Source organism: Hibiscus syriacus, unplaced genomic scaffold (assembly GCF_006381635.1).
Source record: "Hibiscus syriacus cultivar Baekdansim isolate YM2019G1 unplaced genomic scaffold, ASM638163v2 tig00117056_pilon, whole genome shotgun sequence".
Lineage (NCBI taxonomy): Eukaryota > Viridiplantae > Streptophyta > Magnoliopsida > Malvales > Malvaceae > Hibiscus > Hibiscus syriacus.
Genome location: NW_024063539.1, coordinates 8,444,871 through 8,456,953, shown reverse-complemented (window position 1 = coordinate 8,456,953; position 12,083 = coordinate 8,444,871). Strand labels below are relative to the sequence as shown.

The following is a 12,083-nucleotide window of genomic DNA, read 5'->3' as shown; positions in this document are numbered from 1 at the left end:
ATTTAAATTCTTAAAAGAATTTTGTATTCTCAATAGAATACAAAGTAAATTGGATGTGATATAGTTTGATTTAAAGTTTCATCATCTAATGTCACGCGAATAGTTAGATGAAATTCGAATCTCGTTTTATTTTATTGCATGTCAAAGTGGAAAGAAATAACGATAAGATAAGAAATAGGGTGTCAACAGATTCTTGAAATGCACATAAACTGACTGACAAAATGCCTACAATGGCATTTGCCAGCCAATTCCATTATAATTCCATGCAATTAATGCTCAATCAATGTATACCATTAGCAGCAAATCATAAACAAATCTCACTTAATTCATGTGGTTAAAGCATTGCACCAATACTGATACAGAGTGTGGATCTTATTCACAAAGGTCAATCCCTTATTAATTGTCGAAACCCACAACAAGAAAGATCTCACAAGGCCTATTTTACCAGAAAGATCTCACAAGGCCTATTTTACCAGAAAGATCTTGACAATGAGTTTGCTTGAAGCTGTAGCATTTGCCTATTCATCCTCATCAATTTTCTTTGAGTGAAGTTAAAGCCAATTTTCCCATACCCTAGAATCATGCAGTCATGTGATTATACCTTCTATAAATATATATATATATATATCTATATATATATATATATATTATATATATATATATATATAATAGAGAATTTAAAAGATGGGTTTCTAATTTGCTAAAAGAATATATGCCATGTCCATATGTTATTGTGATGTCACATGAAACTGACATTTCTGCTGACTGATGGGGTTGAATTAGTTTAATTTTATCAATTTGGAAGTATAAGAAATAAAATATGAAGAGCTAAAACAGAATAAAATAAGCAATTACAGTTTAGGATTATGTGGAAGGATGAATGTGCAAAAATCATGATTTGGTTTTGTCAGGCCGGTCCAATGAGTTATAATGTTCTGGTCGAGATAATAATTTTATACTCCTATATTTGTACCGTATAATAGACAAAACATAAATAAATTTTTTAAAACAAAAATGTAATAGAAATTATATTCAAACAATATTAATACTAATTTTTTTAAAACAAAACATAAATAATTTTTTTGGATCTTCGTTGCTTACCCTAAATCTTTCATCGACCGATCAGGTATTTTTGACTAATTTTTTTGGGTCAAATATATATATACACACTATAAGCACTAGAAAACTTATGTCGTTATCCTGGACTAAAGTCCATCAGATACATATATTGGGTCGGGTGGGTTTTGTGATCATGATGGTTTTTTGTGTGGAAAAGGAAAAAAGAAAAAGAAATGTAAACTTTGCATAAGATTAGCGGATGTCAAACAGAGTTCCCTTTGACTGATACATGTCAAAATCTCAGCAACTAGAAGGATTAACCTCTGATTGTTTTGCCCTCCTTCTCAAAAAACCCTTTTTGTGTTTAACCCCAATTTGCAGAATGATAAAAGAAGTGTCATAAAGATTGTTGCTGTGAAAAGCTAGAGCGAGGAGAAAAACAGTAGCCAAATGTTGTGTTTTTTAAGGATGTGACATAAAAGCCACCTGGAGCAGATAGATAGGGCGAAGCCATCACCTTAGATTTCCAACATTGTTAGCACTCCGAGTGTCTTTTTGATGTGGAAGAATCCGCCATTAATTACAGGCCATAGCTTACTGTGCTGCCATTTTAGTACAAAGTGGATGGTGAGTGAGTTTCAAGGAAAACAGTAAATGAAAGCTTGTGAGTGTTGCTGCTTCATAATAATTTGGGTTATTTTTGTTTTCTCTTTTCAATGAAAAGATGGAAACTGATGAAGGATTGAGGCCTGTAGAGTTCTTGAGGGGAAGGCTTCTTGCGGAGAGACAAGCTTCAAAGACTGCAAAACAAGATGCTCAACTTATAGGAAATAAGGTTACATTGTTGTAGCCTTTGTTTCAATCTGATAAAGAAAAAGATCTGAATTTTTTTATTTGTTTGTTCTAATTTGCTCTTCTCCAACTTCAGCTAATGGAGCTGGAGAAAGAACTCAAAGAAGAGACCAAACTAAGGAACAAAGCTGAGAAAAGGCTCAAATTGTTGAGGAAGAAGCTTGAATCCCGCAAATCAGAACGCCATGAAGTTTCCTGTGTTTCATCCACAAGCAGTTCATGTACAAAATCCCAGACAGAACAGCTTCCATGTCTGAAAATGCATCAGACACCACTATAACTAATACAAACGATTTTTCACATGAGAAGTCCAGTGTTGAATCAAGTTCAGGCCATGAAGTTCCAAAGGTTGATGATACAAGGTATGTGTATTTTCTCCGCATTTATCCAACTGGCTTTGCTCAAGTATATATTTGATTTGATCACTTTATATCATTCATTTTCAGTTCTTCCTCAAGACTGGAGATTGATAATGGAAGAAATGAGAATTACGAGGATGATGATTCTGTTGATGACTCATTGGCATTGGTTCCATTCTTCCTACCTGAAACCAAGGTGACCCCTGAGATAAAGATAGTCAACAGAAGTATAGGTGAAGTTCTTGAAACTCTAAGGCATGCCAGGGAAAGAATTCAGAGCTCAATGGAAAGAAGGCAAATGATTAGAGTAGGGCCATCTTGAATTCATGCGAAGTAAACAGTGATGATTGTGGCATTTAGATAAATAAAGTACAGAGTGACAGATATTGCAGTGAAACATAAATGTGGGGCATAATGTCGCTTGTTGTACTTGTATTTGCCTTAGTCAAATCGTTTGGGTTAGAACTGAGTTTGAATATCAAATCCGGGTCTCATCTGAGTTTGGGTGTGACAGCCGACCAAATTTAACAAAGTTCTTGAATTTCTATGTTAAAAAAGTTGCAGAGGCCTTTTAACAACATTCATTGTGCAGATCTGAATAAATGAACAATGCTCTGCAAGCTTTTTGCAACAGCTTAAATGTTGCTGGTTAAGCTTGCTTTTGCGTTGTTGAGTGTCGGGACCTTTCATCTAATCCAAGGACCTATTTTCTTGTGATCTTGAAACTGATTCGTAGCTTTGTTGGAATTACGGTGAATTCGGACAGACTGAACCATTTTTGTCTTAAAACAGCCCATTCGAATCAATGCCATGTCGGGTTAAACCCAAAGATCCAAGAAGGCATGAACAAAATTTAAATGAATAAAATTGTATTTGTATTTGTTTGTTTATTTTTAAAGTTATTTATGTTTAATTCGTGTTTGTTTAAATTTTGATTATCATGTTTGTGTTTATTCATTTATTTTTAAAAGTGTCCGTTTAACGTTCATTTATATATTTTCGAACATGCTCATTTAGTGTCGGTAAATTTGTTCAGTTGTAAGCTAAAAATGGTAAAATTATGTACTAGTATTTCAACTCCTTAAGTTTCATAGTTTAAGCTCCAAATTTCATCATGTGTTCAATTTAGTCCTACATTCATCAATATTTAAAATATAAAAAAATAAATAAAAAGTAAACGAGTTTATAAATGAGTTTGTTCATGAATATAAACAAATTAGTTTATAGGCGAGTTCATAAACGAATTTGTTCATGAACATAAACGAACCGAACACACTTCTATTCGTGTTCGTTCATTCATTAAATTAACAAAATTGTTATTTCATACTCATTTGTTTAACTTAACAAACGATCCACGAACAGTTCACCCAACGCTATGTTAGTTTATACCCCTACTTTTAGCCCCTTCCTTTTTGAACTACCGAAACTTTCACATAAATTGAAATGGCAAATCTATACCACTATTATAACTTGCGATTGAATATTACAGCGTAATCGTAAGAAAAAAAAATTATTAGAGTACTAATTAGAATTATATTTCTTTAATTGAAAGGAGGCCTAGGTCATGAAATTAGTAATGAACAGCTTAACAATTTACAATAAGGATGGTCAAAAACACGTTGAACAACTGACCACTGAATCTCTATTGGAGCATCACCGTATACAAGTGTCTGAAAGTGTTGGGGGACGCCAATTTTATCATTCCATCGGCAACCATATTACTCCTACACTAAGTAGTAATCTCAGTGATAAAATGAAATGTTGTTTTTTAAGGAATATCCGTATTTTAGCAGCTACGTCTACATAGAGTGTGTGTGGGCGTTGTAGAAGGGAATAATTTTTTTAGCCATTCAAAACCAGTAAATCAAAAACCAGTCTCATGGACCCCTTTTCCCATCACTTTCAACTCAAAAAACACTGTTCTCCTTAATCAATTCTTCAGTTTCATAAAAAAACAAAGTGATAAAACAGAATAATATATTGTTTGAACCACAAATCTTGAGGATTAAAACTGACATAGACGTTAATGGAACACTTTGCTAATTGAAAAGGAATTATACTCTTTTCTTCTTTATAGATATTCCTTAACAGGTTTGCTGCAAATGAAATTTTGGTGGAGAAATTGCACGAGTAAAGATTAGCATGTGTCGGATAAATTGGTAAGGTTTATTTTGCTCATTCGAGTTCCAATCTTGAAAATTTAAGTGGTTGTTACGAACCCGAAAAAGTGAGATAAGAAGAAAGAATAACAGTCATGAAAAATGTGTTATTACTTGATATCAAGCATGGAACACAGTTGGTTTATTGCAAGTAAATAAAGGTGGGAAAACTAAAAGTCTCAGCCATGCAATGATAAAATAGCTCGAGGACAAGCATAGAACATAGAAATACACAGAAGACTAGAAAACAGGCAAGGGAACAAGAACAAAACAATGTCACGCGTCAGTGATTTAGAATCTCTTTTATTTCTCATCTTGGATCTCTTCTGACAACAAAACCCAAGATCTTCTGACAACTAAACTCCAAGTGTTTTTTCCCCCTCCTATCCGTTGCAGCTTCTTTCATCACTTTGTTCTCAAAACCAAACTCTGTCTCCACCAAATCCCAAGGTGCTTTTCCAGCTACGTCGGTTGCTGAAACCCTATTTTCAAGGCATACAGCAACCAGCGCACCTCCATATTCTCTGAATTCACTTAAAACTATTGCTTTCTTGCCTCAAATACAAGCTTGGCAGTTGAGTTAGCCCATACCCCAACTTTGGCCCTTGTCTGAGATTTGTCACACACTCAGATTAATGGTGTCTACTGTCTAATTCTTTGGTTATATAGTTGCACCTAGTAGGATTCTAGTATATTGTAGAACAAAGACAAAAGCTTGACCCCAGATTGATTCTTGGTCTTCTTGCTTCACTTGAAATATTGATTGAAAATGGTTAAATCCTGTTGGAATCCATCGGCTGAAGTTGATTCTTGCGGTCGTGTTGATGGTTTATTGTGGTATAAAGATTTGGGACAACATGCTTATGGAGAGTTCTCCATGGCAGTGATTCAAGCCAATAGTTTGTTGGAGGATCAAAGCCAACTCGAATCAGGGCAGTTGAGTTCGAGTATATCCGGTCCTTACGGGACATTCATCGGTGTCTATGACGGACATGGCGGAAGTGAGACTTCCCGCTACATCAATGACAACCTTTTAAACAATCTTAAGTGTACGTTTCCACTTAAACTTTGCTAATATTCTGTAATTGCCGAATGCTTATTTTCCATCCCTTTGATGTGCAGCAATTGCACCTGAGCATCAAGAAATGTCAGTAAATGTTCTTAGAAAAGCTTTCTTGGCAAAAGAAGAGAATTTTCTATCCCTTGTGTTGTGAGGAAACAGTGGCACGGTAAGCCGCATATGGCATCGGCGGGATCATGCTGTTTGACCGGAGTAATCTGCAATGGACTGCTATATATCGCTAATGCTGGAGATTCGAGAGTAGTTCTAGGCAGATCAGGAAGAGGAACAAAGGGAGTTAAAGCCCTGCAATTATCCATGATACATAATGCTAGCGTAGATGGTATAAGAGAAGAGCTTCGCTCATTGCATCCCAATGATCCACAAATTATTATGATGAAACACAAAGTTTGGCGGGTCAAGGGCTTGATACAGGTTTATATTCTGTTCTTATTTTTTCATTAGAAGGTTCGAGAAAACTGGAAGTGAAATTAAGTTGTGAGTTCTTATGTAAATCTCAAGATCCATTGGTGATGCATATTTAAAGAAAGTAGAGTTCAACAAAGAGCCTCTCCTGCCCAAGTTTAGACCGTCTGAACCAATTGCAAAAGCCGGTCCTTACTGCCGAGCCATCGCTGTTAATACACAAACTGCACCCTGATGATCAGTTTCTTATATTTGCTTCTTACGGTCTGTGGGAGCACCTTAGCAACCAGGAGGCTGATGAACTTGTACAGAGTAGCCCACGATATGCAAGTTTCCAGATAGCAAGGAAATGCTAAAACTGGTTGAGCATGTTTTGACTCTTAATTTATGTCCCCTTTTAATGCAGGGCATTGCTAGGTGACTTGTGAAAGCTGCACTCTGTTAAAGACAAACTCAATTATTAAAGAAAACAAATGTGGCAACATAAAGATGTGAAATCTTATCCAATCTTGAAACGTGGACCAATTTGGAGAAACCAACAAGAGCAAGATATTTTGAAAGTTTAGGCAGCATGCTAATGAAGCATTTCAACGTGGAGAAACTTCATGAATTATTAATATTATAATATAAGATAACAACAAAACATAAGGCGGCAAGAGGAATTGAGAATCATCCCGAGCAAGTCTTTGACGGTTTAAGTCTCCTATAAATATGTGTGTTTTAGGTCCAAGTTGTGTGTGAGTAGTGAGAAAAAGAATAACGAGTAAGAGAAAGAAAAATTAGAGAGAATTGTGAGAAAGTTTAGCAAAGCTATATTTTGTGAGTTTGTAAAATAGCAATAGTTAGTATTGCAGTATTGTAATATTGAGAGTGTTGTTATAAAATATTTTGTTTCGTATCAATAAAAAGTTCGAGTTATAAATTACCATGAGTCTATCTACGCTTCCAACAAGTGGCCTCAGAGCTTGGTTCGAGTTCAACGTGGTGGAGAAGATGTCCAACATGATTCAACCTCAAATTCCAAGATTGACAAAGATGAATTACGGCAATTGGAGCATTCAAATGAAGGCGTTACTAGGCTCCCAAGATTGTTGGGATATCATCGAGGATGGTTACACTGAGCCTGAAAATGCAGCAGCAGAAGCAGTCCTGGCAAATTAAGAAAAGAAGGTTTTAAAGGAATCCCGGAAAAAAGATGAAAGAGCGTTGTTCTTTATTTTTCAAGGAGTAGACGAATCTACCTTTGAAAAAATTTCTGATGCGAAGATCGTAAAACAAGCGTGGGAGAGTTTGCAAAAATCTCTACAAGGTGTCGAAAAAGCAAAAAAGGTACGCTTACAAACTCTCCGAGCTGAGTTTGAGATGTTAAAAATGAAAAATACAAAAACCATCGATGATTATATTAGCCGTGTGAAAGCGGTCGTAAATGAAATGAAAAGAAATGGTGAATCACTCGATGATGTTAGAGTGATGGAAAAAATTTTGCAGTCATTGACAAGAAAATTCGATTACGTGGTGGTGGCAATCGAAGAATCAAAAGATTTATCACAAATTTCGATTGATGAGCTTGTGGGTTCACTTCAAGCCCATGAGAAGAAAATAAAACAAAATGAAGATTCAGAAAATCTGGAGCAAGCTCTACAAAGCAAGATGAATGTCAACGAAGGGGAAGCTAGCAGCAGCTACACACGAGGACGAGGAAATCGTGGTGGTTATCGTGGAAGATACAGAGGAGGACGAGGAACTCGTGGACGTGGTGGTCGACCATATGGCCCCGAACAAATGAGTGAAAATATTCCAACATCAGGTCGTGGACGAGGATTCAGAGGCCGAGGTAGGGGCAGATATCAAAAAGGAAGTAAATTCCAGGTACAATGTTATAATTGCAATAAGTATGGTCATTATAGTTATGACTGTAGATCTGCTCCTAAACAAGAAGAAAGAAATAACGTAGCAACAACTGAAGAAGAAAAAATTGAAAAATCTCACTTATTCCTCACTTATAAAGGAAATGAGGAATTCAAGAAAAATATTTGGTATCTTGATAATTGTGCTAGCAACCATATGTGTGGTCAAAGGGAACTGTTTGTGAAATTAGATGAAACAGTTCATGGACGAGTAACGTTCGGAGATGACTCGCACTCAGAAATAAAAGGAAAGGCGAAGTCATGATTACTCAGAAATGGAGAAAAGAAATATATTTCAGATGTTTATTATGTACCTGCTTTGAAAAGCAATATCATCAGTCTTGGTCAACTCCTGGAAAAAGGATATGAAGTGCAGATGAAAAACCGCTCGCTTGCCATTAAAAATAAAGATGCAGAATTGATAGCCCAAGTTGATATGACTCGAAATCGTCTCTTTACAATTGATATCGAGTCGGGAGAAGTCAAGTGTATGAAGACCGAAATCAAAGATGATTCATGGCTATGGCATCTAAGATATGGACATCTTGGATTTTCTGGTTTGAAGCTGTTATAAAAAACAAGCATGGTGAAAGGACTACCAGAGATCAACCCTCCAAATCAATTATGTGAGGCTTGCATCAAAGGAAAACAACATAGACAAAGCTTTGAAGTTGGTAGATCCTGGCGTGCCCGAAGACCACTGGAGATAGTACACACAGATATAGTCAGTCCTTTTGACATACCATCGCTTGGCGGTAACAGGTACTACCTAACTTTCATTGATGATTTTAGTAGAAAATGTTGGATTTATATCTTGAAAGAAAAGTCAGAAGCGCTGGAAAAATTGAGAGAATTCAAAGCAATGTCGGAAAAACAAAGCGGTCAATATTTGAAGATACTCAGATCAGATAGAGGAGGCGAATATACATCAAAGTTATTTGAAGAATTCTGCAAAGAGCATGGCATCATCCATCAGCTGACAGCCAGATACACGCCACAACAAAATGGAGTTGCAGAAAGGAAGAATCGCACAATCCTGGACATGGCGAGAAGCATGATAAAAGGCAAGCAACTACCGAGAAATTTCTGGGCTGAAGCAGTTCGATGTGCAGTTTACCTATTGAACCGATGTCCAACAAAAAGCGTGAAGTATATGACGCCAAACGAAGCATGGAGTGGACAAAAACCAGGAGTTGGACACCTCAAGATTTTTGGATGCATTACATATGCCCACGTTCCAGAACAGACTAGAAAGAAGCTTGATGACAGAGGAGAAAAATGTATTTTCATTGGCTATGATGAAAGGAGCAAAGCTTACAGATTATATAATCCTCTTACAAAGAAGATAATGTCGAGTTCGATGAAGCAGACTATTGGAGATGGAGCAAAGAGGAAAAGAAAGTTGAAGGACTGTTTTTTAAAGATGATGATCTTATCAATCAAGATGAACAAGCTGATGATCAAGGTCCTCAACAAAATGTACCATCGTCGTCAAGCAACAGAAGCGATGCCAGCAACATAATAGAAGATCCTGAAGCATCTCCCACAGAACTTCGAAGATCCACAAGAGAGAGAAAAATACCAGAAAGGTGCAACGATTATGAACTAAATAATGTTTCACTTTTCTGCTTGCTTGTGAACAGTGATCCAATAACATACGAAGAAGCGGTTGAAGATGACAAATGGAGGAATGCAATGGATGAAGAAATTGCATCAATAGAAAAAAATGATACATGGGAACTAACAAGGCAACCAGAAGGCCATAATCCAATTGGAGTAAAATGGGTTTACAAGACAAAGACCAATAAAAAAGGAAAGGTTGAGAAGCACAAAGCGAGGCTAGTTGTCAAAGGCTATAAGCAAAGACAAGGAATAAACTATGATGAAGTGTTTGCTCCAGTAGCAAGGATCGAGACCATCAGACTTCTCACAGCAGTTGCAGCACAAAAAGGATGGAAAATTTACCAGATGGATGTGAAGTCAGCATTTCTAAATGGCTACCTAGAAGAAGAAGTTTATATTGAGCAACCACCTGGATACATTAAAAAGGGACATGAAAACAAAGTTTACCGATTGAAAAAAGCTCTATATGGTCTGAAGCAAGCCCCAAGAGCATGGAATACGAGGATTGATGAATATTTCCAGAGAAATGGGTTCATGAAGAGTCCATACGAGCATGCCTTATACACAAAGAAAAATGAAGATGGTGATATCATGACCGTGTGCTTATATGTGGACGACATGATTTTCACAGGAAATAATCCAGGTATGTTCAATGATTTTAAGAAAGCTATGACTAAAGAATTTGAAATGACAGATATTGGAGAAATGTCATACTTTCTTGGAGTTGAAGTGAAGCAAATGCAAGAAGGAATATTTATATCACAAAAGAAGTATGCAGAAGAAATTTTAAGAAAATTCAGAATGGAAGATTGCAAGCCGGTAGCCACTCCAGTAGAACCAATAATCAAATTAAGTGTGAATTCAACAAGAGAGTAAGTGAATCCGACGTTGTTTAAAAGCATCGTTGGAAGTCTAAGGTATCTAACTATCACACGACCAGACATAACATACGCTGTAGGATTGGTAAGCAGATTCATGGAGAATCCGAAACAAGATCATTGGATTGCAGCAAAAAGAATCCTCAGATATGTCAAAGGTACAACAGGTCATGGCTTATTCTACACGGGATCAGAAAATTTGAAGCTGGTCGGTTATTCTGATAGTGATTATGGGGGAGACTTAGACGATCGAAAAAGCACAACTGGATATCTCTTTCATATCGGCTCTGCAGCATTTTCATGGTCATCAAAGAAGCAACAAACGGTAGCTCTTTCAACATGTGAAGCAGAATACATAGCCGCAGTAGCGTGCACTTGCCAAGCAATGTGGTTAAAGAATATTTTGAACGAGCTAAATGTGGCACAAAGCAGAATACATAGCCGCAGTAGCGTGCACTTGCCAAGCAATGTGGTTAAAGAATATTTTGAACGAGCTAAATGTGGCACAAGAAGAACCAATTACAATCTATGTCGACAACAAGTCTACAATTTCTCTTTCCAAGAATCCAGTCTCTCATAGCCGAAGCAAGCATATTGATACAAAATATCACTTTATACGAGAGCAGGTGAAGAACAAAAATGTGGAGCTAATTTACTACAGAACTGAAGATCAAATAGCAGACATTTTCACAAAACCATTGAGAGGAGATATATTCAACCGACTCAAAGAAAAGCTTGGAATGGAAAATCGAGTTTGAAGGGGAGTGTTAAAGACAAACTCAATTATTAAAGAAAACAAATGTAGCAACATAAAGATGTGAAATCTTATCCAATCTTGAAACGTGGACCAATTTGGAGAAACAAACAAGAGCAAGATATTTTGAAAGTTTAGGCAGCATGCTAATGAAGCATTTCAACGTGGAGAAACTTCATGAATTATTAATATTATAATATAAGATAACAACAAAACATAAGGCGGCAAGAGGAATTGAGAATCATCCAGAGCAAGTCTTAGGCGGTTTAAGTCTCCTATAAATATGTGTGTTTTAGGTCCAAGTTGTGTGTGAGTAGTGAGAAAAAGAATAACGAGTAAGAGAAAGAAAAATTAGAGAGAATTGTGAGAAAGCTTAGCAAAGCTATATTTGTGAGTTTGTAAAATAGCAACAGTTAGTATTGCAGTATTGTAATATTGAGAGTGTTGTTATAAAATATTTTGTTTCGTATCAATAAAAAGTTCGAGTTATAAATTACCGAGAGCCTATCTACGCTTCCAACACACTCACGGAAACGACAAATAAGAGAGAAATGAGACACTCAGACCTGAAAAAGATTGATAGAGGGGTGAGTCGGCATTTTCATGATGATATCACAGTCATAGTTGTGTTTATAAACCCCCATTTGATCAATGGGAGCTCCCCCTACTCTTCCCCATTATCGATAAATGGCGGAGGACTGGCTGTTGATAGTGGTGATGTCGTCTCATAGGCAGCAAAGATTGGAGCTAAATTTTTCAAAATTTATCCTCCATAGCCATGAGAAAGAAGGAACTTTCCTTCGTTTAGTAAAACATTATCAATAGGATAATAGTAGGGTTTAATACACTTTTTAGTGCTTAAACTATACCTCAAAATACGGTATCTAAAGAATTTTTCGTGAAACGTTAGGAACATTACGTTTTTAGGTGTCTGAACCGTAATAACAGTTAAATTTTATTATTATCCGACACGTGTTACGCATACAAAATTTAAAAATTATTTAAT

General features: G+C 36.3%; 1 protein-coding gene and 1 pseudogene across 1 annotated transcript; both read left to right on the top strand.

The window, feature by feature from the left end:
- Positions 1-1,783: 1,783 nt before the first annotated feature.
- Positions 1,784-2,668, top strand: LOC120198511. The gene is made up of 4 exons (XM_039199827.1): positions 1,784-1,894; positions 1,988-2,132; positions 2,180-2,273; positions 2,370-2,668. Exons 1-4 carry the CDS (start codon positions 1,784-1,786, stop codon positions 2,590-2,592), a joined length of 573 nt encoding a protein of 190 aa, XP_039055758.1. The 3' UTR covers positions 2,593-2,668.
- Positions 2,669-4,930: 2,262 nt separating this feature from the next.
- LOC120197850 lies at positions 4,931-6,315 on the top strand (annotated as a pseudogene).
- The last annotated feature ends 5,768 nt before the right edge of the window (positions 6,316-12,083 follow it).

Excerpts from the sequence above, each read along its gene's own strand:
- LOC120198511 (XM_039199827.1), top strand. The coding sequence starts at position 1,784 with ATGGAAACTGATGAAGGATTGAGGCCTGTAGAGTTCTTGAGGGGAAGG. Across the intron at positions 1,895-1,987 it reads CTCAACTTATAGGAAATAAG|CTAATGGAGCTGGAGAAAGA; the intron begins GTTACATTGTTG and ends CTCCAACTTCAG. Across the intron at positions 2,133-2,179 it reads TTCATCCACAAGCAGTTCAT|ACACCACTATAACTAATACA; the intron begins GTACAAAATCCC and ends AAAATGCATCAG.